At 37.6% G+C, this 27988-nt stretch overlaps 2 protein-coding genes across 5 annotated transcripts in view; one reads left to right on the top strand and one right to left on the bottom strand.

Moving 5' to 3' along the window:
* Window positions 1-145: 145 nt before the first annotated feature.
* Window positions 146-11008, bottom strand: LOC136266015 (peptidyl-prolyl cis-trans isomerase-like 3). Its single transcript, XM_066060972.1, has 7 exons — window positions 10900-11008; window positions 10527-10601; window positions 3256-3308; window positions 3166-3206; window positions 636-703; window positions 455-573; window positions 146-358 (listed from the first exon to the last, which is right to left on the bottom strand). Exons 1-7 carry the CDS (start codon window positions 10900-10902, stop codon window positions 232-234), a joined length of 486 nt encoding a protein of 161 aa, XP_065917044.1. The 5' UTR covers window positions 10903-11008; the 3' UTR covers window positions 146-231.
* The window catches only part of LOC136266006 (coiled-coil and C2 domain-containing protein 2A-like), a 73927-nt gene continuing 56937 nt past the window's right edge, over window positions 10999-27988 (top strand). For 3 of the 4 annotated variants that reach the window (XR_010705860.1, XM_066060958.1, XM_066060956.1), the window contains exons 1-12: window positions 10999-11086; window positions 13070-13249; window positions 15777-15848; window positions 16243-16323; window positions 16602-16730; window positions 19424-19565; window positions 20463-20596; window positions 23317-23439; window positions 23515-23548; window positions 27033-27190; window positions 27671-27718; window positions 27768-27820. Coding sequence is in view for 3 of the 4 variants with exons in the window: in XM_066060958.1 (XP_065917030.1) it covers window positions 13100-13249; window positions 15777-15848; window positions 16243-16323; window positions 16602-16730; window positions 19424-19565; window positions 20463-20596; window positions 23317-23439; window positions 23515-23548; window positions 27033-27190; window positions 27671-27718; window positions 27768-27820 (1124 nt within the window). In the remaining variant the exon portion in view is untranslated. The remainder of the gene's footprint in view (window positions 11087-13069; window positions 13250-15776; window positions 15849-16242; window positions 16324-16601; window positions 16731-19423; window positions 19566-20462; window positions 20597-23316; window positions 23440-23514; window positions 23549-27032; window positions 27191-27670; window positions 27719-27767; window positions 27821-27988) is intronic. The other variant, XM_066060957.1, reaches the window with a different exon arrangement.

Here is a 27988-nt window from a genome sequence, read left to right as displayed (position 1 = left end):
GAATGTAGCCACCAACTAAAACCACCACCATTGATATAATTTTGTACTGACCAAATATACGTACTTGCTATTTATCCTGGTGGTAAGAAACAATTCTTAGTTTGTACCATTCACACTTGAGTAACAGCCACTTGTTTATGGCATAATCCATAATTCATAGCCCATAATAGAAAATTCAAATTGACAGTACATGCAGTAGTTTCAGTATAGGTACAGTATATGTCAATGCATTTAGTCTGCTAAAGGATTAGCATGTATAGTTATACGTCGAATTTTCACTTCAGATTTGGGTCGGAATGATTTGTCATCCACAGGTAACTTCTCTAAATCATCCACTGTATCAAAACCATCAATTACCCTACCAAAACAAGATTAACATAGCATTTGACACTACTTTTGCATACAATAAAATGTTTATGAACCTTCACAATGCTGTTTACACCATTGTACTTACTTAGCAAACACAGTATACTTCATATCTAAACTTGGTTGCTTTCCATAAATGATAAAGAACTGAGACCCATTGGTGTCTGGTCCACTATTTGCCATTGAAACTATTCCTCGAGCATTGTGCTATTGTGAGTAAAATGCATTACTATAGCACTCATATGCATGTTAAATAGTTTAATATGTACCTTCAAATTATCATGAAATTCATCTTCAAATTTCTTATTCCATATGCTTGTTCCGCCTTTTCCTGTCCCTGAAAAATATGAACCATTAATAATAATTTCATACCATGGCATACATAATCCATTGTTCAAGTTGATGCTTAATGGAGAAGCATGACAAAAACACAAGAGCAAGCATGCATATATCAAGACACACGGTAGTGTGTCGTGCGGCCAAGAAAGCCGGCCCACCACACTGTCAGTATATTGACAGGAAGAAAGAAAACAGCTTTCACACGTGCATAGCTTCATGGCCCCTTCTCAGCATTTTTGCATTATAGCTGTCCACCAGGTAGAGTACACCACACAGCAAATTAAATTAAATTCGCAACAGCTATTTGAGAGATATGGGTGTTCAAAGTTTTGTTTAATTTCTTCGTTTTTTCTTCTTATGCCATACAGGGGGCTTGGATTTATTTTCGCACATTTTGCAAAAATTGCTATAAAACGCAAAAGTGTATGTAACTCGATTGCCTCGATCATTAGCAGAAATGAAGAGCATGTAACGGTGGATTCACGTACCAAGTTTGCAGTGAATCTGAGGAATATCCAAGGAGTCATGGGAGTTCATTCATGTTAAAAAAAAAAATCTAACTTCTGTCACAGATACATGGTAAACCAAGTATAGGAATAACTTGAAAAATCATGCACTGCATGCAATACATTTATAAGTCTGCCTTCAATAATCATCATTGTGCCTGCATAGAAAAGAAGAACTGTGAGTAAACACAAACCTCAAAGTCAGCCATACGCTGGTTTTGGGGCCATATAAAGTACAAAAGAAGTGAAATTCACACAAAAATAGCCAAGTTGTGAAAAAATGGTGCAGCCTTAAAAATTCTGGGTGAAAAAAGTTTTGAAATCAAAGGTGGTGGCCAAGAAATGGCTGCAATAATGTTAATGCTAAAATTTTAATAATGGCTATGTGCATTGTTAAAATATCATTAGCATCAACATCATTGCAGCCATTTCTTGGCCGCCACCTTTGATTTCACAACTTTTTTCACCCAGCTTTTTAAGGCTGCACCATATTTCACAGCTTCAAAGTTATGGCCTGACTAATAAGGTGTTCTTATCAATGAGGTCATAATTACACCCAGCAGTACTAGAAGCAGCATTAAAGAGGTGGCCACTAAGTGAGGTTTCACTGCAGTTATAAGAAGAGAGTCATCAGTATTCATACACATGTCAGCAATGTTAAGCCTTCTACAGTAGGCAAGTATCAATCATTTCATGATAACTTCACTTGACACAATACTTGTTGCAGTGGGTTTACTATAGGGCAAAAATCTTATAACTGACCTGCTAAAAGGACACATGAGTCTCCTGTTTCCAACTGTTATCACAAATCAGCAAAAGAATCATAAACTAGGTGTAGCAGACACCAGGGGCGTAGCCAGGGGGGGTTCAAAGGGTTCGGACGAACCCCCTTTTCAGAGTTAAGTTTTTTTAAATCGTGATACTGGTTAACTAGAACTGAATTAACTTACACAAATCCACTGAAATGGGTAGCTACAGGTCTTCAGGCAGAGGAATTCAAGTACCTCTACTCGCTATTGCGAATAAATTTATAAGAATACACATGTTTACACGTGTACACGTGTTTACATGTGCACACCTACGAAATAAATGAAGCGTAAAAGTGCTACCTCAGGTGGCATTCTAAAGTTTTTTTCGAAAAGAATCCATGCAGAATCTAGAAGGCCAGATTCTAGTAAGTTGTAGCACATAGGCATATTTCTGTGGAGATTCTATACTTAGGGCAGAACCCCCCTTTTGGAAATCCTGCCTACGCCCCTGGACATGCGAGATTACAGCACCAGTGTGGTGAGTAATCTGGTTATATGCGATGTCAAAAAGGAGCTTACTTTGTGTACAGAGAGATAGATGTGTTACAGTCATTTATAGATTATGTATATACTGCTCACTTACTATAGCTACCAAATTACTGTTAACTAGAGTACTAACACTATTGTAAGTGGTAGAAAGAGTGGTGAATAAAAAGCATAGCATAGCATTTATGATGATAATTATAATGATGACGATTGGCACGAGTGGCTATTTATTGGTATTGGAATACCTAAATAAGCAATACTGATTGATACCAAAATGCCCAATGTAGGCTCCAATTCGATACTGATCCAATTATCAGTGGAACACTAGTCTAAATATTTTTTTGGTTATCGTAGCTCCAAATCCTTGAAATCAATGAGAAAAAGTACCTACAACATTTGAAATTGCCATAAGCATAAAGCCAATAATTATTAGGAACCAAGTTTCAAAGACAAATGCAGTTCAGCTTTAGTATTGATTATTTGTACATTATAAAAAGCTCCAGAATCATGACCACAGAGTTAATGCAAGCTATTGTAAATCACAATTTGTGTAAGAATTATGTACAAGTGTAAATACTGTACTTAGACATTGAAATTTCTCATATTGTACATCAGATCTTATTTTCATTAAAAACTTAATAACATATTACATACAATACCTGTTGGATCTCCAGTCTGTACCATAAATGATTTTATATTTCTGCCAATTAAAATAATAGCAAATATTTATATTCAATATTATACAGTACCTGTGAAAACTGCAATCATTGTAGTAACCGCTAGCACATAAAGCTAGGAAATTCTGTAAATATAAACAATACAATAGAGTTTATAGTAGAAATTTTCATATCTACTTGTACGAAAACATGCCGCTATGCAGATTTTCTGTCACAGTATAGTACATGCAGATCCAGAAATTAACTAGTACCACAAATTCACCATGAAAATACTGTTGTTTTTTTCAATAATCACACATTATCACACAGCTCTGGACTAGACTACTGTGCTGGAACACTGGACTGACATTATTTTTGTCTTTACACATGCTAAGGTTAGATTTATTGAATGTTGCTACACTGTAGCAAATGGCCTTCAGGAGACCTTCAGCCTGCTGAGCTGAGTAGTGGAATAAGCAAAAACTCTCTTCTAAGGATTTCACTACTTCATATCATGTTCTACATCACTTAAACACTCCTTACTATTGTTCCGCACCCCAGATACTATACTTACAAAGGATTGGCAATGCATGATCAAATAGTGTTGCACCGATAATCGGATCGGTTATCGGTTTAACCATATATCGGCATGATTTTCTGGATATCGGTATCGGATCGGATCGATCTTTTAAAAGTAAGCCGATACGATAGTCACGTGAGGCTTGCGCATGCGTATTATTTCCATTGTTGTAAAATAAAATGGCGAAGAAGCGCTCCGTCATTTGGGAGTTTTTCGTGGTGACTGAGGACACGAAATACGCTGTTTGCAACACTTGCCAGGCGAAAGTTTCGAGGGGAGGAGGTAGCACAAAGTCCTACACTACTACAAATCTAGTGAGCCATCTCGCTAAACATCCGGACATCAATAAACAGTATATTGAACGAAAAGAGTCTCAAGAAACTCCACCTCAGAAGCAAACACGTAAAAGGAAGCTTGAACAGCAATTGTCACTTGAAGAAACGCAAGAACTGTCGAAGCCATGGGATATAAACGATGTCAGGTCTCAGCGTGTGCATAAAAGGATTGGTGAGATGCTAGCAGTAGACTGCCAACCATTATCAATGGTTGAAGACATTGGCTTCAAAAGGGTGTTGCAAACTCTGGAGCATCGCTACAAGTGTCCAAGTCGTAAGTATTTCACAGATACCATTATACCTAAAATTTATACTGGCATGAAAGATGAAGTATATAAGTTGGTTGGTGGGGCCAAGTACATAAGCTTCACCACAGATATATGGAGCAGTAGTATTAATATAACTTGTTTGTTAAGTTTAACTGCACACTGGATTGATGATGCATTTGTAAAGGTGTCTGCTGTCCTACATGCACAGCCAATACAAGAAGCTCACACTGGTGAGTACATTGCAGCACAAATGGAGAGTATGCTTCAAAACTGGGAGATATCTCGGGATAAAGTGCATGTTGTTGTGAGTGACAATGCAAGCAATATGGTAAAAGCCGTGAGAGATGCCTGTTTTATGCACTTTGGTTGCTTTGCACATTCTCTGCAATTAGTAATAAAAGATGGACTATTTGTACAAAGAGCCATAAATGATATAATAGCAATATGTCGTAGCATAGTGGGACATTTTCATCGTTCTTCAGTTGCCTGCTACAACCTGAAAAGAATACAAGATAGTTTAAATGTACCACAACACAAGCTTAAATCAGATGTCGTAACTAGATGGAATTCTACCTTATTTATGTTTCAATCTGTTCTGGAGCAAAAAATGGCACTGGCAGCCTACTGTGCAGAAACTGGCAATATCCAGCAGCTTACACCACATCAATTGGAATTAATGAAGAAATGTGTCGATATTTTAAGTCCTGTAGAGGAAATTACACGTTCTATATCAGCAGATATGGCTTCAATATCAATTGTCATTCCATACATAAGGATACTAACCATAACACTTGAGAAAAACAACGATGATAGCGGTGTTCAAACAATGAAAGGTGAGCTGCTGAAATCTTTAAAGTCTCGCTTTGCAGGGATAGAAGAAAAGAAAGAATTGGCCTTGGCTACTTTGTTGGACCCCAGGTTCAAAGATAAATTTTTTTCGGGGAATATCATCAAGGCCACAGTCAAAGAGATGCTGGTTGAGGAAATGAGCAGTTCTGTTGATATGGCTAGTGAGACTGCAGCTGAAGAACCTGGTCCCAGCCAACCAAAGAGAACGTGTCCGCTCAAAAGTGCAGTTTTACTTGATGTCATCTCTGAAATAATTACTGACTCTACTGGTGATACTCCTGCTACCACATCAGAAGTGGAGAAGTTCTTAAGTGAACCACTGTTGGATTACAAGACTGGCAATCCTTACACATGGTGGGGTCAAAATAAGAAAAGGTTTCCTATGCTGGCAACTCTGGCACAACACTACTTATGTCCCCCAGCAACATCAGTTCCTTCAGAACGGCTGTTCTCTGCAGCAGGTAATCTACATGATGATAAGAGGAACAGAATTTTACCTACTTTGACTGAAGACCTGCTTTTCATTCAAAACAATTTTTGCCTAGTTGGCTCTCAGTACAAATACTAGTAAGTAGTTTAGTGATTACCACTGTGACTGTATACAGTTGGTCTTGTGTGACTACTGGTTTATTTACTTTATTACGCGTATCTAGTTCTGATGTATTTTTACTACAGTAGCTATAGCTGTACACCACTAAGCAGTTTTGAGTACCATAAATTACATCCATTTATTTTTTGTATTTTCAACTACTATGTATTGCTACACTGATTAAGAAACTTGTCAAATATATATTTTATATCGGATCGGCTAAAATTATCGGCTCTTTCCTTGTCCAGTATATCGGTTATCGGAATATCGGCTAAATCCCATATCGGTGCAACACTATGATCAAAACAATAGTGATGTCATATTCAGTCCTCGTTATGGTCTTTACGTGCCCTCTGCCCGGTTACTAGACGCACAAGCTTCTTCGTTTCTTCTTCCGTAGCATGGGAAGTTCTCTCTATTGATGTACAACCTTCTTCAAAGTAACTGACAAAGAAACAAAACCGCTTTGTTGAACACAGTTTATAACAGAATAGTTGAAACCATTAGCAAAGTGCAGTGCTTTGTTTTATAGAGGCTAAAATTATTTCCTAAGTTGTGATTTGAAGCTCATTTTGAAGTCATTTCATTATGTTGATTTGTGGAGTTTTGTCATAGTAGTGGGAGAAGAAACAGCAAGTTACTATACAGCATAAGAGAGCTTAATGTTATGGTAATGCAATGCAAACATGCATGAGCTCAAATTCAGATGTGGCCTTTTCCATCAATACATGTGATCCAGCAACTCAATGTATTGCCCTGAAGTCACAGTCACTGGTGTACAGCCATCCACCACTGGTCATTTTATCTAGACGCAGTGAGGAAGAGAGTAGTGGAAGCAAAATGAAGCTGCTAGTAGTGAAGCACACTATATGTAAGACATCAACGTAGTTTGTATTGGTGCATACAGTAGTGAATCAAGAGCCTACATGGATATAACAAAACAGTTGGTCCACTGGATATCGAATTGATGTACCCATGTCACACTGAAGGTAGCATATAAACCTGGCGTCGCCAGTATCAATCATGAACAAAATGTATATGCACACCATACATTATAGACAAATACAATAACTGTTATTTAGTAGCCATGAACCAAAATGAGTTTGCCTGATACTACCTCGGCACATCATGTTCAGTATTCTCCACTGCAGTTCAGACTCTGTATCAGTACAAAATAAGCACAGTATACTGAATAGCACAACCACATACCAACTATTGTTGATAGCATGTTTCCACCCTTTTGTAGACTCTACAAACAGTGGTTATTGCTGTAACAATAATACAACTTGCTGTTTAAGATGCTTTTATTCTGTTACGAAACCTGACATATTATTCAGATCAATATAGCCATGTACTCTTAAGGAACAGCCATGAAATGTAGACATGTCATAGATGGTTTTGTTGAATTCCCTCTTAGAATTGATTTCATAGTCACAGAAAAATCACTAGCTCGGGAGGGTAATGAAATTGACACAGCATTTTAATAACAATCGCATCTATCACAGCTTGTATGATCAGTTGCAACTACTCAGTGCTGAGGTGTCAGCAACAAGCTCTAAATCTCGTACGTCAATTCTTGAAATCTGAAATCTTTCACTCCAGATTTGGTGTTAATTACTTGGGGTTGCTGACCTCTCAACCAATGCAGACACATACTGTAGTTAACGCACTATACCAGAGCATTAAACCATGAAATGCTTATGACAGCCATGCCATCGAAGTTAAATCATGAATGTAACATGAAAGTCATTTGATGATTTGTTTCATAGGCTGTGAAATGTTGGAGATTGTGATAGGATGGAAAGAGTGCAAAGAAGAGCCACTAAATGTGTTCAGAATTTGTCCAGTTTAGAGTATGATGAATGTCTGGTTACCCTCAAGCTTCCTACATTGTCTTATCAAAGGCATCGTGCTGACATGATAATTGTATATAATATCTTACATGGGAATGTCAATCTACAACCTGGATTATTCTTTCACCAGAATTTGTCAAGTGTCACAAGGGGACACGACTTTAAACTTTTCAAACCTCATGCCCAAAAGAACTTTCGCAGCAAATTCTTTTCAGTAAGAACCACCAACTCATGGAATAATTTGCCCAATTATGTAGTGTCGTCTAATTCTACTGACAATTTTAAAATTATGATTGATAACTGACTTTTATTCTTAATGTAATTGTTTATTGTAATGAGCAGGACTCACAGGCGTAATGCCTTTTTCTCTGTATTTACTAATAATGAAATGCATATCAGAATTTCATGGCACTAGAGATTTCGTGGGTGCAGTACCCATGAAAATGGGAGGGATCTTTCACAAGTAGAGGTATGACAATTTCATATACTGATCTGATAGTGAAATTACTCAATAGGAAATAGACTGCAGGGAGTAGAAGTATGCCAAAACTCAAGAATACAAGTTACACAGGCAGATTGATCGATTTTACCTCGATTTTTACTCCATACAATCGCCGGGTGCACTTTCATGGTTTATTAGTAGTACATCATCATATTGATATCACATACCAGCAGTATAATCCATTTGTGGACCTTTCAGGTGAGATTCCAGCTCGGATTATAGTGTTAATTCCACCATCACAGCTCAGCTGCAGCCAAGTCACTGGATCTCGTCCATTGGCGATGACAAAATGGGCCTGCAGTTGTAACTCGCTACAATAATATTTTGCAATCCTCGTTATTTTCGAATAACAGCACTGGGAACAGCTGTCGTCTCAGCCGTATCTATGACAATAGACACGCTCACTTATGTAACAACTCACGTGACCATAACGAGGATTGTCGAACGGTTTGTTATGTGCATTGCCAATCCTTTGTAAGTATAGTATCTGTGGCCGCATGGAATGTGATAGTAATGGTTATCCAAAACTCAACTTGCCAGTGATATCTGTGAATAAAATAGAGTGATGTAGACCATCTGAGACACAAGCCATCTATCCCTAGGACAAGCTATCTTATCTAACTTCCTTCCAATCATTACACAACTGTAGGTTTTTTTCTGCCATCATGATAGTTCTTACATGTGCAAGCTGGCCTATGTGAATAGTATATGTGACCAAATTTATTAGAATTCCATCGTATCATATAGTAAAAAACTTTGGCGGTAAAAAAGTGTGACGAAACCCCTCTGTTGAAAAAATTGGCAGAAAAAACTTGCCGATTGAAATAATAATCGCCAAAGTTTTTACTATGCGGTGTGTAAGGATAACGACAAGGTGTCAACTCATCAGTTAAGTAGTGTAGTAAGTGTATAGGTAGCTAGCGTTGTTGTTGTAGTACTAATATGTAGCTACTGATCTAACGACGTGTTAGCAAAGGCGTGCTTCGCTATCTCCTGCGATCGAGCCTGCAATGCTGAGAGGCGAGCGACCGTATTTACTTTTTCAGTGAACTCCAGTAGCAGAGGTTATCACATATATCAAAGTATTTGGCCAAATCCATCGCGAGACGATGAACTAGCTGACATGCAAACGGGAAGCCGGTTGGAATTCCGCGGCTCGCCAATGAGTGCTTGCAACTGTGGGACACATTCCTAAGAAGATCTCCAAAGTCAGCTTGATCTTTATTGCGTGGTGATATGAGCTAACCTTCATCTCAAGGTCTAGTTACTCAATGTGCTCGAGTGACCATCTAAAATAATTGGCGAAAAAAACTTTGGCGAATTGAACGCTGTTCGCCAAATTTGCCAAAGTTTTTTACCGCCAAAGTTTTTTACTATACGGTACAAGCTTACTGCTATCTCCAGTACTTAATCGTTGATTAACTATTGTTATCACATTCCCTGCGGCATAACAGTAAGACTTATAAGTGAGGCACAGCATAATAAATAGTTATGAAATTAATAGAAGTTAGTTTCTGGTTATTGCATTGCTCTATATTCATGATTTATTAGTGGGCTGAATGTTTGCTGAAAGCCCATACCTAGCATGACTCAATAAATCCATGTGTAAAAACTAAAAATATATCGATCCAGTAGTCCAGTCCAGTGATTAGTTATACCTGTAAAACATGTAGAATCTCACTTTAAATTACTTTCAGGACACAATCAGATTATATGGACAGCTATCACTGGGTTGAGTTTCACATGTTTGGTATATATGTACAGTAGCCTACTACCAGGAGTACCTTGTACCTATAATAAAATACTTCCTTGAAACACACCAGGGTAGTTATAGGCAATTCGCTGAGTAGTCCAAAATAAAAGAGCAGCGACGTTATCATGCAAGGACATGGCCATAGTTGCAGGTGTGCCACTCTGAGGTATAGTAATTTTTTCACTTTCTTAATTTTAAAGGTTGGGTGATTTCCATAAATCAGTGAAACACTATAGTCTGGCACTGCCTGCCTATTGCTGAAAGATTAGGGTTTGGTAGAATACAATTAACAGGCAACAGCTTGCTTTTTACATGCGTAACAGACATTTAATTGAAATCCTAATGTATTTCACCAGAAATGTCAAGGAGTGGGTGGTACCAGAATTTCTTGTTTACAGTGCACTACTAATTAGCACTAGCTACCAAACGTTTTTAAAAACACCAAGTGAAAATAGTGTACTACACGATTCTTGTATATACACTACTGGAAATATTTCTACAAAAACCATAACATAATTTTTTTGGAGGAGGACCTGATACAAATTTTAAAATAACAAATAATGACTATACTTAAAATGATTTTATTATTACAGATTTAGGTGTAAATGACACTGTATATCTATATAGAAACAACCTCACAAGTCTTTGGAGTTAAATCACAAAATAATTCCAACTTGATATCCCCAAGATCCGTGTGTAAAGTTACTGCCTGAAATAAAATAAAAAGCAAAATAACATCTAGTGTACTGCTCTGAAACAATGTACAAGCACATAAACGCTTCCAGAGGCAGATAAATGACCTTGGTGATTGTAGATGACTGATGTGTGTCAATGATCTACTTGGATTAATTGGTGGAAAAGATAAAAACACAAGGAGCCGAGTAATAATAATAACAATAAGCTAAGCAATAAGCGCCTAGCAAGGTCCGCTCCGCGAGGTCATGCATTTTTACTGTTCAGTCAGACAGCACACACCATAGAGACACGTAATATGTACACCACCTTACCATAGAGTCACCATCATATGCATACACCACTAGTTTAGTCTTCTTAAAAACAGCTATGGAATGAATAACAGGAGGCGTCTACGAATAAATAAATTGTTGAATAAACGCTCGCGCGAAAAATAGGAAGACGTTACCGTGGCTACTTGGTCGACAACTGGAGTGATATACAACTATTAGTTGAAGGGAGGTAAGTTACTGTACTACATAGTATTCAAGTGCATTATAGGCTGGGTGCTAGAACTTGGCCTCGTACATTAACACCTTTCTGAGCCATAACTGCACCTTTAGTTTGAATTTTTATGTCATACTTTGAATTTCTAAGTTTCCATATGATCCGTTTTCAGGGATAGTGCAGATCATTACATACCCCTATGACATATTAAATACAATCTAGCTTTGTAACCACCAAAGTGATGCCTGGTATTGATGTACAACTTTGTGAATCACACTATGATTTGATTTTATTATTTGTCAAGCATATAAGTGCTAGGGGTGGTGGCAAGGGGTGGGGAAATAAAATTTAAAAAGCCATATAAAGAGTTTTGCATAGAAAGGCTAGAGCTGCAAATTTCCTGCAAGTATTACTAGGATCTTGACTGGTATCACAAAAATTAAGAGAGGCTCAATCTTTCCGCTTCCAGCTTTTGCTTTGAGGTGGTTTACCCATGCCAGCTTGAAAAACGGGTGAAGCGAGTTCCTGAAGATGTTATGAATGCCTTTCATGTGGATGTAAAACAATAAAACAACCAAAAATAGTATATCTAGCTTCATACACTGCTAGAAATGACAAATTCCTTTGAGTGTACTTATGCAAGCAAAAATGAAGGGCAGCCTTGAGGCTTTCTCTAAACAATAAATATTTTATAGTCCACCATCTCCAGCTGCTTTCCAGTTATACAGAAAGCAGCTAGAGATGACCGGACTGGCTCTGGACACATGTGTATGCCATGAGTCTTGTGGGTAGATCCTCGCTAGGGGTACGTACCCGGAATTGTGTACTGACTTTGTTAACACTTAGCAACATGTACATTCCGCATTGTACTTTAATATACGGTGCTCTGTTAGTTATCGTGAATGTTTCCTGTGAAACTAGCCACCTCCTGGCATTTTTAGAAATATGAAGGATTTATCCTCTTCAACATTACGCAGGTACAACCATATTTCATCACATGACGACTCAGAAAACCAGGCTACAGTCATCGTGTCTATCTTAAACCTTCCGTCTGCATCCACTCAACCAACCGCATTATGTTAAGTGACATCTTTAGTTATTTAACAAGAGCTGAGAGCCCCAAACACCTTCCAAATAACATGAAGCAAATACCACTGTTGTACCACTTAACTCATGCTAATTTACCTGCTTTGAATATTTAGCCAACCTCTAGCAATTGTGGAACTGTAGAGGGTAGTAGGTATGGTGTTGTAGAGCTCCAGTACTATGCCATCTGGGAAAGCAAGGCAAGCAAACAATGTTGACTTGTGAGTGTGCATGCAACATATCAGCAAAATTACCTACTGCTATCAGAGTATGTTGGTCGTGCATCATACCCCTACACCAAACAACATTGTGAAGTGTAATTTACTGATATCAACTTGCACTTTAATAATACTTTATATCGAAACTGAAGTGCTGGGGTTGAACGGGTCAATCTTTTAGTTGTTTAAATCCACTGTATGATAATGGGTGGTCAACCTCTTGTTCTGGAATTGTATGTATGCAGAATATGTGCAAAGCTGTGTAGTCACCTGCATGTTTGTACATAATACAATTCATACTTTGTTAGGGAAGTCTGTTATCCCACATACCACTATATGCACCATTTAATTATGCCTGAAGTTCATTTAGTTTCCTAAGAATATTTTTCTATGGGTGCATGAACTCAAGTACTAGCCAGACACCTTGGCAGTGCTGTTTAGACGAAATCAGAAGTTTCTGTGGAATTCTCAAATAAAGTATTTAACTGGATTTTTACTGATTGACTAACTGACTAAATGACTGGTTGATCCCTTTAGCCAAACGTAACTCAGTGTCTCAGTTATGGTTAACAACTTGATTTATTTCTTTGCTGTTCGACATTGCTTACACCCAAGACATGTTTTTTTCACCTTATGCAGCAGCTACTAAACATTATTATAGTTGTGTATGCTTGTGAAAATGATTTCATTATAGGGTTGTTTGTTTGTTTGTAACGGATGAAACATGGCCACAGAGAACAATGGTTTGGATCAGTTAGTCATTCCTGTAGAGGAAATGAATGCTGAAGAAGTGACAGAGACCTCTAGTAATCTGAATATTAGTTTAACAGCCAGGGAAAGGTTGATGAAGAAACTGCAAGGGATTTCAACAATGGTAACAGTATTGCATAGACTTCATATCACAATCTTGATGGACTAGATCCAAATACTTTTGTAAAGTTTTTGATGACTAGATTGGTGCATTACAACATTGAAATATTTTTTAACCCCATAGCTGGCTATAGGCCAACACACCTGGTTACCTGAGAACATTGTGAACTGTCCTAATGGGTTACTAAATGGGGTGTACTGGTTTTTGAGCAGCTGACTGAAAATGCTATATCTTTTTTGAGTTGAAGGGGCATGTCCAACAGAAGGCTATGTATCATAAGAAAACACGATAGACAAACTACCAAACAACAACTGAGAGCATGCTTCTGTGCATTATTTGTGGTTTAATAGAAAGTAAATAATAAATTCAAATGATTAGAAGTACATCAAATTGCGCTATATCAATTACTGTAGACTATACCATAAATCAGGAAAAATTTGGTTGTCAAAAAAATTTTGCAATTGACTGCATTGATGAAAATTACGACAAATTTTTGTACCCTTGAGGGAATTTGGCTTTGGTTCTTGCTACGAAGATATTGCTTTAATTGAATTGCAGGGTAGCTATTAGGCTTTAGCAAGTGCAGATGTAGCAGCTATCTCTTTTCAAATGTACACAACCTTTAACTTCAGTATTTTTGTTTTGTGTTTTGCCTTGATAGTTGCATTGTGTTTTAAATTTGCCATAATAAATTTGTTGGTGTTTGTCAAAATCTGTGGTGTTGAAAATTTTAACGATGAATATTTTCAACATTGAAATTTCCTGATTTATGGTACATATAGATCTTTACAGAGATAGACTGGGCTAACCTCTCATAGCCAAACCATTTTCCCTTTGTTTGTAGATGGGGAAGGGTAGTCAGATTCTGGGGATTCTCTTGCATGGCTTTTGTTTGGAGGAACGATTGTTAATTGGTGTGGATGATGTTGATTCCAGGCTTGCGCTTCTATGGGATTGCATGGTAATCATTGGCAATCTACAATCTTTTCCAATCAGAAGCCTCCCCACAATCTTCAACTACTATGCTATGTTCACCAGACTTTTTTCTCATCCACGTACACAGGGAAACAAGTTGATGTTGTGCTACTGTACTTCTAAAAACCAGGTGGATGCAGTTAATACTAAGCTAAATAGGGAGCTAATCAACCATGTATATTATTAAGTTACACTGTAGCTAGATAATTAAATTTGTGAATATTGTATTTCATAATCCATGAGTTATTTTGTAATTTGGTAATCGTGTTGCTATGCACTGCTAAGGAAGCGTAATTCGAATACACCACAGAAGTATCTTCTCAGCTGTTTTACAGTGTCTCTGTCATGTTTTCTCATGCAAAATATTTATTGTTTAGAGAAAGCCTTAAGGCTGCCCTTCATTTTTGCTTGCATAAGTACAGGACACACCTCCTTTTGCCTCGAAGGAATTTGTCATTTCTAGTAGTGTATGAAGCTAGATATGCTATTTTTGTTGTTTTACATCCAGCATTCATAACGTCTTCAGGAACTCACTTCACCCTTTTTTCAAGCTGGCATGAATAAACCACCTCAAAACGAAAGCTTACCTACCTGGAAGGTTAATAGAGGTGCTGTACAGCCTTCATTTCTCACAAGTTGCTTTTAGCTTATGTTCATGTGGGTGTGGAAAGACAAACATACAAATTTGTGACCCAGTCTGGGAAAACCTGGCTTATCGCCTATTTAAAAGTATCAAGAAACGTCGGTTTTAAGTATTTAGTCTATTGTAGCTTGCCAATGGTTGAAGCTATGTGTACCAAATTTTTACACGTTTTATACCAATTTCTTACCTTCCACAGCATCCACTGTGCAAGTAGCCAACAACTAAGTTTCCTGCCATTTTAGATAATTTTTAAACCGAAGTTGACTGTATCAGGCGAGTTGCAAAATGGGTGGGGGGGGCCTGGAAGGCGGGCAAGATGGTGTTCAAAAATTGAAAAGGAAGGTGTAGGGATGAATTAGGCCAAGTTTTGGGCCATTGAGGTCTCAAAATTGGCTAAAATGAAAGGAAATTCACAGCAGAGGCACTTATTCAACACTACAGAGTTGTACAACCGCATACAGTCATCCCCTGGCTGACCAGAGTTCCAGGCCCCACACCGCACGTACGGATCGCCACTGGGCTTGGAAAAGCAGCCAGCAAAACCAGACCACTCAAGTCTAGCTGATTTTGATTGTGGAATTAGATAGTTTATTCATGTAGCTTTGTGTCCTGGGTGAAAAATCGAATCTGCTGACATGGGCGATAAGACCGGTTTTCTCAGACTGGGTCACATTTACACATGCACACACACATTTTTTTTGGAAAATAATTTCAGTAAACTAGGCGCATGCCCACAGCTGGCTGACAATTTTTAGTAGGTGCATGCCCACAGCTGGCCGTAGTGCACCTGGTTTCAACACTAGGACAGGGTGCCTGTTTTCTTTTGAAGTAGCACAAGTTATTTTATTTGTATCATGTAGCAATGTACAGTGTGTGACACACTCTATGTATATCTATACTACTTTTTTGTAGCCTCAAAGGAAATTAAGGGGACTTCGAGATGAACCAGTGCTGACAAGATTTGATGATCAAGATACCAAAAGAGTAAGAAGTGTGTGCACCTTTTCACTATTGTCTAGATATATATGTTTGAGTTGTTAAACGTGTTCATGATGCTAAGTGGTGTATCTACTGTATTCTACTGTCTGTTTGCTTTCACCTGGAGTCCTTAACAACATAGGACACATTCCTTTCCATATTCAAGAACAAAGAATAGGCAGTAGATAAACACATTGATTGTATGTAAAGCACAACATTAATGATATTTTTCATGCTCTATAATGTTATTTTTATGCGTAGTATTAAACCCTTTCCTCTTTTGATTGCTATAGTTTAACTCTTGATTTAGTACGTTTATAAACTTCGCTGTATAGTGAAATATGTGTGTATGTTGTGCATACATATATACCAGTAGTTATTGCATCATGTTTGTCTTCAGGAGGAAGACTCTTTGGCTGTTAATCAAGCAAGCAACAGATGGAAGAAACTTGGTGGAAGAATAAAAGAATATGTTAAAATTGTTCGTACATAATTGATAGCATAATACGTATGAAGCGGTAGTCTGGTAATGAAAGTTGTGTTAGCATCCTCCATGGTACCACGGTACAAATGTATTTTATACTGTGCCCCTGTGGCACAAGTCAAGTCACAAGTCAAGTAAACACAAAATTCTTGTGATTACTGTCATATACCTTATTACTAATTGTACATTGTACATGCATACTAGCACGATCATGCATGTCTACATAAATGCATTACTCTCAGTAACTGTTTGCATTATTCATATATGCAAAACAGTCACAAGAGGAAGAAAGTTTTCAGTTCTTTGCTGGAACGTTTCCTGCAGAAGAAGATAAGCCAGTAGTTAATGAAGTGTCTGACACTGTTGAAGATGATGATCAACTGGAAGATTCTGCTTTGTTAAAAGTACGTACATGTATTTTACAACTCTACTCATCAAGCATTTAGTAACATCTGGCATCATACAGTGTACGTTACATTCATATATATATATATATATATAATGATACATTTCTTGCAAAAAATTCATCCTACACAATCTGTCAATATTCACATATACGGTATTGATAGTGTGTCACAGTATACTATTTTAGCATTGCTACAGTACATCCCTGGGACTTCACATGCTTGTTACCAATTTACAATACTAAAATGTGATACAGACCTGTTGCATGTTTAATAGTAGGTCAGCTGCTAACATACACGATGACCAATTTCATGGACTAAAGGGAATTTTAACCCTGTGGCATTGTTAGACTCACAGACACAGGGGCCTATGACATTTACACTTATGTGAGTCACAAAAAATAACAGGACTTTGTAATTTTTTTTACAGGCTTGTAAGGTATATATTTTGTATACTTTGAAAGTGCTTTCAACAAGCTGGTGGTATATTTAAGTGATCCATGCACCATCTTTGAATAACAACCTGTAACCATCTTATTGCCTGTAGCAGGCAGTTCACAGGCCATATAGCAATACGTACATGTCTGTATTAGGCCTGTAACAATAGTAATTAAGATGCAAATTACCTTTTTGTATATGCAATAAAAGCTTACTTGGTAGCCACCTCCTTGGTATAACTAGATAAACAAAAAAATTGTAGGAGATATAATTTAGGCCGAGTAGAATTATTAGTAGAGTTGTACAGATAATCAGTAGCTGATAATTAAACTGTTGTTTTTTTTTCCTATCCATAATCTAGGTTGTACAGGGTATATTATAGGCTGCATTATTAGTATTGGCATAACTGCTCTATTAAAGCATTTTGATAACCTGCCTGTATACAATGATCACAGAGCAAAAAGAAACCAGAATGGATTAAACTTCCTGGCTTATAATATATCATACAGTACGGCAGTAATATTAGGAATCATGGAGATTTGGGTGTTCCTAGCCAAAAAATTCACCCAAAAACCAGCTTCACAGGCACCTTGGCAGTATTGGTTAGGTATGACCGAGCCCAAAGTTCCTTCAGTACAATCCTAAAGGCTTCCAATAAATTGTTACGAAATTAAAAAATATATATTCAATGGAATTTTCTACTGACTAACTGCCTGCCTGCCTGCCTGCCTGCCTGCCTGCCTGCCTGCCTGCCTGCCTGCCTGCCTGCCTGCCTGCCTGCCTGCCTGCCTGCCTGCCTGCCTGCCTGCCTGCCTGCCTGCCTGCCTGCCTGCCTGCCTGCCTGCCTGCCTGCCTGCCTGCTTGCCTTCAGGCAAGCATAACTCAATAACAGCTAAGGGTATGGGCTTGATTTTTACACTGTTTGACATTGCTTCGTCCCAAGATGTGCCTTTTGGCATACTGCAGTACGTACAATGCACGTATCATGGACTTACCTTTGTCCTCCTTTGTGTCCCATTTCTTTTTGCTGACAGCCCAAGGTTTCGATTCACGGTAGCACGTTGCATGGCTTCCCTGCAAAACGTTTATAAATGGGAATTGTCCGTATTTTCCGTGGTGACCGGATTGATTGTAGATATGATTCTAACACTGTTCTTCATTTGTGACGCTTTGTACTGGGCTGAACCTAGCTGAAAGCAAAGTATACTGGCCGCTGCACTTTCGAAGCAGTAATTGATAGTTGGGGTATGCGAATCATATTTTCGTGGTGACTGGATTGTTGCAGAGGCACTTATTGAAGTCTTCTTCTACTGTTTTTCGTCTGTAGTGCTGTGTAACGGGCTGAACATAGCTGAAAGCGAAGTGTAGTGACCACTGCACTTTTGAAGCAGTTTTTGATAGCTGGTGCATGCGTTCAGACGAAAACATTAATTCCGGTGCCATCCTTTCTTTTGATGAGGCAGATGCGTGGGTTCACCAGTCATAATAATGTTTCAAAAAAGTAAACAAACAAGTACAGTATAAGGAAAATTTAGGAATTTTAAGTTCAATTAGGGATCATAGAAAAGAAAAGGTTGGGAAAAAAGGGAGGTCGCCTACACCTGCAGATATACCAGTGAACATTTAATCCCCAAGACTGAATTAGGGATTAAATGTTCGCTAGTATATCTACAGGGTGTAGGCGACCTCCCTTGTTTCCCAATTTTTTTTCTATGATCCCTAATCGAACTTAAAATTCCTATTTTTTTTCTTTAAACTTGTTTTATTAGCAACAAGCAGCATGCACCAGACTCTGATTTAATGGCTTTGGATACGTAATGACATTATAAATGGCCTGGTTTTTGAAAACGAAAGAAAAAATCAATCGGATATGTACAATGACCCATAAAGCAAGGCAGGATTCTCCTTGTAAACTTACTATGCCAAAATAATAATGATGAATAATTACAATATGAACAAAATGGCAAAGCTCAGTTTTGTGTGAAAGACACTTGCTGTTTCCTTTTCACTTGATACTGAATAATGGACCAATACTCATTGCAAAGAACCACCAGAAGGTTGTTTTGAGCCGAAGGATGCTTTTCAAGGTGGTTTTTTTGTTGTGCATTCTATTTTGCAAAAAAAGCACAAAAAATATGTCATGCTTCATGATAAGATAGTGATCATATCAAGTAGGTCTTAAATACAGATAAAGGTGTATATGGCATCATTAACTAGGATTGGGTGTGTGAGTTTATAATTTACTGTATTTACAGCAGCCATCAGAAGGTAGTGAAGCTTTTGATATTAACCAACATCAAGTTGGACTATTACTACCACCGCAAACTATGACAGCACAAGAATGTCAGAAAGAAACCAGTGATGGTATATTCCACTATGTCTCACCAAATCTGGCAGGTACGTATGCAGTAATATTTTGTACGAAACTTTGGAAATATTTGCATAAACAAGAATTTGCTAATGATGCAATCTAAAACGTTGTGAGAAACACCTTAACGAGTTTTCCTGTGCCCAATAGGAAGAATAAAAGCATCACAAATGCAAAACTTTAGAGCAATTTTGTGAGGTTTGTTAGAAACATGCTCTATACTGATTAATAGTATTACAGCTAGTGGACCCTCAGTGATATCTGGGGCTCTTTTATCAGACAACTTGATTATACAAAGATTGTTCTATTGAAGTATTTCATTTCTAATTATATGATGTGTTGTTCTGTGTGCTCTATTAGAGTAATTGGGTAGAGCTCTAAGCAAATTCACTTATTTTAATCGTCAAGCTCTGGGAGCGAATATATCCGCTGTGCACATCATTGGTGTCTAGTATATCCTGGTGGCTACAGTTTTCAAATGAATCATCAGTTACTACTAGGAAAAATGTACATAGAAATTTCAGACGTATACACCTGTTTTTGTTTTTTTATGGACACTCAAATGTGCCAGTCAGAGTATAACTAGCACATTGCCCAAGTAATGTACTGGGAATGTGGTTTGCTCATGTCTTTGATGGGAAGGCATAAATAATACAAATAATACACTTTGATTTGTTGTTATTTTTATAATGCTCTGAGGATTATTAGCCCGTGCTTTAAAAACCATATAATTATGGGATGCTATACACAATGCAAATGGAATGAGATTTGTTTTTATAATTGTGTGCCCTTAGTACATGTACATGCAGTGGTACACTATATGTATCACTTATATCACAAAGATTTGCCACCCTGAGCCTTAACAGCTGTGGTATAACTATAGCATGTATTTCCCTGAGTATGTAATATTGTACTCACCTTTATAGTGGAAAGAAAAATTTCTTCATCTATGCCAATACGATTTTGTGAAGATGAAGGTTTTTACGCTGGAGGAAGACCACATGTAAGATACTCAAGTTTATCAACTATGGAAGGCAGATATTTATTGAGGCCATCACAGGTACTGTACATATGCACTTATCTGCTACTATTTGTGTGTACTGTATAATGATTTTTTTTAATGTAAATTATAAAAGATATCCCAAAATTCAGGGGTTACCCAAGGGCTAATACATGTATACTGCCAAAAACACATTTTATATTTTGGAAATGGGCCCATAGTGTGGGGCTGCAAAGCTGAAACCACCACAGGGGCATTTCTAATGGTGTAGTGTTTGTTATGGAGCAATAAGAAGAGTCATGAAGAGCTCACAATGCATAAACACACATAAAAACTTAAAGGAGACTTGATTAATGACTTTTTGTAAAATAATGCTATTGCACCATTGGTAACAGTATGTTGTACTGACTTAAGTAAGTACAGTATTGTTCAAATGTAGATTTATCTTGTGCGAGTGCGAATGATTCAAAAACGAGCTAATGAAATGGCATGGCACCCGTTTCGCTCGTGAGTGTTCATCCTAAACAAAACAGGATGAGTACTCGCGGGTGCCATGCCCTTTTATTAGCTCATTGTTTTATCACTCGCACTCACGAGACAACATTACATTTAAGCAGTACCGTACCTGTAGTTTACTGTAGTTCTGTACTGGGACAGAAACTACATGTAGATTATCAGCTGTTCAGTTTCCTATGCATTAATTTGTGTGGAAACTATAGAATCCTGAATATTTGATGTCTGGATACTGTGGTTTTACTGTTCATATCTATATACACAAGTACACAAAAAAAATGGAATTTTCAACTACAGTAGGGACCATAGCACATCGATAAAAATTTATGGCACTTGGCTAATGTTTTGTAATTATGATTAATATCTGTGCGTTACAATCTTTTGTAGATTTCTGCACAGTACTTATATAATAATTATATAATATAATAAAAAGTACTGAAACAAGCTGGAGTAGTGCACGATATTAAATCACAGTAAAACAATAGGAAGTGTTATATCCCAAGATACCATAATGAAATACACAGTAGGGATATCACACTTATTTTTGTATTACTGTGATTTAATATCATGCACTACTCCCAGTTTGTTTCAGGACTTTTTATCGATGTGCTATGGTCCCTACTCTAGTTGAAAATTCCAAAAAAATTTGTGTATATACTTGTTTGTTAACTTTTTTGTAAATAATTTATTATGACTGGTGATCCACGCATACCGCATCTGAAATGCTCCTGCTATATCGATTATCATCTGAAAAGTGATGTATCCATTGTCAGCTATGTTCAACCTGTTACACAGCATTTCGAATCAAGAACTGTTCAAAAAGCACCTCTGCAATCCACGCATACCAAAAGTAAAAAAGAAATGGTACCATGTACCCCAGTTATATCATAGATAATGTACAACTCCTAATAGGGATTGGAAACGGCGTCACTCACCAGAAATAGGCTTGTTTCAAATGTTATGGGTGGTTTCCGTAATTTGTATTGTATACTAATTTAATTGGCCCGTAATGAAGTTTTAAAGGTTTTGCGAGAATGATTTTACTACCTAAGAGTGAAGTGTGCTACCTCCTACTATTTTTGTCCCATAGCTTTGGCATCAGATTAAAGCTTGAAAGACAAATGGTTACGCTAGACAACAGCTGTGCAGAGTTAGGAGAACAGAAACATGACGGTACAACAACACCTAGCCAAGTTGTAACCAAGGAAATATGCAGCGTTTAAACTAGAGGTGTGGCTTACAAACCATTCTGTTCAATTCTAATGACCAAAGGGGTTCTAAAAAGCCACGTATCATCAATACCAGAAGGTGTACACAGCTGCTACAGGAACAGAAACGTAGGTGTAGAAGCAATGCCGAAACGGCACGATATGACGAGCTTCTTCTGTGGGAAAGGCCAGTCAGTGACTTCCACCAAAGCAACTTGTATCGCTCAACCTGAGAGAACTTTCATATTCTACTAAACCTACACTGATAGTCTACAGTAAAGAGAAATGTTAGTCTTTTCATGCACTTAAAAGCAAGCGAAATGCGCCTCGTATCTAACCAGTGATGTCAATTGTACAGGTAGTATACTAGGCATGTGATGCTGTTTCCAATCCCTCATATATCTATGGTTCTATCAATTATTGTCTGAAACAACCCATTATGCTTCGTTAATTGCTACAGTATGTTCAACCCGTTACACAGCAGTATGAATCAAGAACTGTTCAAAATGTACCTCTGCAATCAAAGTAGCCACTATGAAAAATATGGACAATTTCCATTACGAAGGGAAGCCATCATATGCTACCGCCAAATCAACACTTTCGCTGTCAGCAAAAATGAATGGGACATAAAGGAGGATACTGGTACTGTAAGTCCATGAAGAATGCATTGTACGTACTGCGGTATGCCAAAAGGCACCTCCCGGTCCGAAGTGATGTTGAACAGTGAAAAAATCAAGCATGTAGCCTTAGCCGTTTTCAAGTTACGCTTGTTGGAAGACAACAGTTACTCAGTGTCAGTGAAAATTCCGTATTTAAAAAAAAAAAATTCCATAGCAACTTGTTGAAAGCATTTCGGGTTGATCTGAAGGCTTGTTTGGGCTTAGTTTTACCTAACCAATACTGCCTCATCATCGTTAGGGAAAATTGAGGCTGGTTTTTGGGTGATGTTACTTCGTGGGCCATACCTATTCCTTTGTGGTCCCTACTATACAGTACTATCATACTGTATGATGTGTCTTAATTATTGTCAATGTATGATAAGATGTTCACATTTTCTAGAATAACAAGTGGTTTGGTGAAGATGGAAGACTGTTAATGGAGTCCAATCCATGTTTCAAGCCTCATAGTGGGACAACTATTACTAAAGATGAACCAACTGCATGTGAAGTTGTCTTTAATAATGTAAGTCTGTGTAAACAGCATTACAATTTTGCATGGTGGAAGTTTTGTAATTGCTATGTTTAAATGTTTTCACAGGCTACTTGTGACTACGCTTTAGAAAATAGTACTGGTAAGAACTAATGTGTAGTTATTTGTTATGTACACTGTACCGTACATATAATACTGTAGCATCTTACAGTGCAACAGTAGCTGTCATGAGAGTTGGCAGCTTTTTGTAAAAAAAAAAAAGTGATATTGACATGATGGGGGAATTTTAAATGTGTTCATTTAGTGGAATTTTCTGATGACTGACTGACTAACTAATGCCTTCATGTAAGTGCAGATATGACTATGGGCTTGATTTTAACAGACGTTACTTTCAGTCCAACAGGGTGCCTTTTGGCATAGCACACATGCACAGTACAGCCTGTATGCACAATGCATGCATCATAGACTCTGTGTGTCCCTTTTTATTTTGCTGACAGAGCAAACTATTGATATACAGTAGTGCACCCATGAATTCGTGTTAAAATTCTCATCCATGAGTTTAAAACCACCCCTCCATACAGTGTAAGCAGATTAGTTGTAGACTAGTTCCATGCATCATTCTCCATGTGTTGTGCAGTGTAACAGGCAGAACATTGAAAACTACCTGTACATGAAATGGCTACTGTACATAGCTTATTATTACTTACTAGGGAGTGCAATTTGTTGTACGATATATTATAGCACTCGTCTAGTGCCATTTTTTTCTTACAATGCAGAAGTGTGAAATCAATGCTCAATGACAATCACGTTAATCACAAACGAGGCGAAACCCACAATCAAAACGTTATGCATTAAACGATACAAGATGATACGTTGAATAACTTGCAACTTATACTTCATAATCGGTAATACAGAACCCAAGAGTATGATTGGATCCACGAACACTCCAGCTGGATGGTGGGATACAATGCGTATCACGTGATTTTCATGCGAGCAATGCTAAAAAGCCTGTACAAAGTGGTCCACACGTATCATACAGACATACACACATACAAATGTAAAACAGACATCTACAATGAGCAGTTGGCTGTCTGCCATTTCATGCCATTCAGTGACCACCATTACAAGACTTAGTTCCATCTACCTAAGAGTACAATGCATTGTATACTTCAGCAGGCAGCTTGTGTTGCCATCTCCTGCTGTTCATACAGGATGTCAGGCTTCAGCAACATGGGATGTACATAGTTGATCAAATAGCTAATAAAGGGTACGTTATAGTCTGATAAGGATATCATGTAACAGTGCTTAAACAAGAGAGATCACAGGTTGCTACTGTACCAGACCATCAGCATACACCTTTTTTGCATCTCCTTCCTTTGTCACTTCGCCCTTTGTTATGCTGTAAAGTCTAATTATACAACCAAGTACTAAGAATAACAAGAAATGCTAAAATAAAGTCATAAATAAATAATGTTTGAGAAAACTACATGGTCTAAGGCTTCGCACTCACTCGGAATAGAATCAATGTTGTATGAAGAGACAATCATATAATGGGCGGATGTTTTCGTGGAGGTGATAGAAACAGTATGACGATTCTATTTAACTTTAAGGTTACGGGATACTGAGCGACTGTCAAACAAAAATTTTATTATGAAGGCGGGTTTGGTGTTGTGTTGTGTATCAGCTGGTAACAGGCTTAAATTGTTGGGAGAATCATAGCGTGCTGACTGGACAGGTACAAGGTATAAGAAAACACACTTAACAGTGCAAGATAACATAGATACAACACACTTAGCAACTGGCACACCTGTAAGCGCATGCGTAGTTTTGCTGACTAATGGCGATATTTTCCTGAACCAAAAATCAGGACTGTCAAACTAGTTGTTAACATTTTTGTATAAACAGACTACTAGTTTGGCTTCTTGTCTAGGTCCTGAAGGAGCCATTTGTTAGAAATAATGTTTCTAATGCTTGTGATATCAATTTAAAAATTAATTTTGTGACCACAGTGTCTTGCTTTAGGCCATATTGTAGTCATATTTCAGCAACTATACACATTATTCACAAATCCTCTTGTCAGTCCCTCACAAGTGATGTTCTTCAAATCTTAGAATTGTTAGTAAGTTCTCATGGTTCTTCATTGGTCTGATTTTTGGTTCATAGTTTTCACTAATTGGCATGGGGACAACTTATGTTTCCATAACAGCATTTGAATTCCATGTCGATTAATGAGAAGTTAAGAATGCATAAATATTTGATAACAATGCATTAAGAAAAATCAAACCCCTAATCATGAAAAATGATTGAAAGTATACATGTAGGATTTACAGTATCCCGTAACCTTAATTAACACTGATCAAAACAGTCAGCACGTGATGTCCACTACAAAGCAGGTGGATTCAAATGCCTATTTAGACAGTGAACTACTTGTTTTTGAAGGTTTTGCCAGCTGGCACACTACATACATGTAAGTCTCAAGTAGTCATACCAGCTGCCAGTGGATGTCCTCTGGTAGATAATTAAGGCAGCTGTAGCTAATTAAGGAAGCTGTAGCTAATTAAGGCAACCACACCAGACACCAAAGTTTGCCATTCCAGCTGCACAATAACAAGATTAATAACAGTATGTTTGTTTGTATTGTTTTTATTTTTTCTGGCTTGCTAGGCTCTGGTTGGCTTGGCTGTCTGTTTGTACTAAGTAAAGAGCATGGTATGTTTTCTTGTATTGTTTACTTGGTATTGTACATTTTTCCTTTACCTGGCTTACTAGGCTCTGGCTGGTTTGGCTGTCTTCCTGTGGTTCACCTAGCTTACATACTCCTACAGTACACGTATTGTGTATCTCCTGTAAGTTGTATATGTATATAGTGTATACCCATCACTGTGCCATTGTCACACCACTGATGAACCATATTTAGCTACCGGTGACCTCTAGTTGATGTTGATACTGTGCTGTATATTGGCTACATAGCCGAATAATATTCATCTTCAGTGATGTTGCCAATAATGTATTATACTGCAATAATGTATAGTTTTCTCCTGTATGTTTTGTATGCCTATATACAGTGTACTGTGTACACATTACTGTGCCATTGCCACACCAATGATGTACTGGCACCTGGCTACCAGTGGCCTCTAGTTACGATGCCACTATTGTGTTATATCTGTCACTATTGTGATATATTAAGATCATAATTATTTTGATTGTGCCTTCTCCACCTAGTCATATGCATAGCCGCACCAGGGGGTTTTCACGTTGGAGTATGTACTTGGTTGTATGTGACCCGGTCCTAGTAATAATAATAATTATCATCATCACCTGAGGTTGAATGCTTATATTTTTTTGCTAATTATATGGGCTAAAGTAGGAGTTTAATTTTCTCTTCGGCTGATGATCAATTTTGCACTTTTATGATCCCTACAAAGTCCGTAAGTTTTACATGCATATTCAAATAAGTTTATTGTTTAACATGTTTCCAAAATGTAACAACTGACTTATTTTCATGAAGTATTTCAAATTCCACCATGCAATAAAACTCCTGTTTTAGAAGGGTGTGTTATTTAGCAAGATGCAGTACTAAGGTTGTATTATTGCAATAGTAACAGTTTGTGATGTGTTTTATAAAGGTGGAGGTTGTGAGCTTGGTATTGACATCATCAGTATGAAATTTAGTCATCATCATCTGTTCACAAAAGAACATGGTATTGTCTCAAGATTACAAGCTTTATGTTCTGAGTATTTGAAGAGGGAAAAAGAAGCAATTACTATCCATTTGGAAGACAAGGTAATGTAATTTCGCTTAGGCTCCTAGGCTATGGGTAAACACCTCGAACAGGCTCTGCCTTCTGTGTACACCCTCCAGTGCCTAACTGGTAAAGTAGATAATAACAACAACATTTCCCTACTTAGGTGACCTCCCCAAAGTTGGCTCCGAGCGTGGCGCTTGGCCGGAATCTGGGTGGCCTGCGGATCAAGTCACGATGGAGTTGCCTTTTTTTTTCAGCCCTTCTAGGTATTTGTCCCGTTTCACCTCAGGATATTTAGCTCAAAGATTTTCGCTTAGGCTCCTAGGCTATGGGTAAACACCTCGAACAGGCTCTGCCTTCTGTGTACACCCTCCAGTGCCTAACTGGCAAAGTAGATAATAACAACAATAACAATAACAATTAAGTACAATGCCATGTAATAGCAAGTATTTGTGATAACTAGTAGATGTTCGTATGTAAAGGGATACTGTATGTTTATAGTTTTTTAATCATTGCAGTTATTTGCTTTGAAAATTGAATATAATGAGCTGAAACAAAGAACTGAGGTAATTATAATACTTGTATGTCAGTTATAATATGTATTGATTTTTTTAGCAGTCGACAGGGAAATCTGATGAGTTAATGTATCAGTATCTTAGAGATATAAGGTATTTGGTATGTACACCCCTGTGTATTTCCCGTGACTAATTTTGATTATTGCCACTGAAACATGTTGTATTTGATGTGTCACACTTTTATACAAATTTACCGCATTAAAGCTGTGTTCAAAGTGCTATAATAGTGTATGTAACTGCATGTATTTTGCATGGCTTCCA

This window comes from Dysidea avara, chromosome 9 (genome assembly GCF_963678975.1).
Source record: "Dysidea avara chromosome 9, odDysAvar1.4, whole genome shotgun sequence".
NCBI classification, from domain to species: domain Eukaryota; kingdom Metazoa; phylum Porifera; class Demospongiae; order Dictyoceratida; family Dysideidae; genus Dysidea; species Dysidea avara.
This window is presented reverse-complemented; position numbering and strand designations above follow the sequence as displayed.

Bases quoted from the DNA above. Each gene is read 5' to 3' on its own strand.
- LOC136266015 (XM_066060972.1), bottom strand. The intron at 3,309-10,526 runs GTTGTTTCTATA...TTATATTTACAG, and splicing joins TAACTCCAAAGACTTGTGAG to AATTTCCTAGCTTTATGTGC. The intron at 3,207-3,255 runs GTACTGTATAAT...TTTAATTGGCAG, and splicing joins AATGATTGCAGTTTTCACAG to AAATATAAAATCATTTATGG.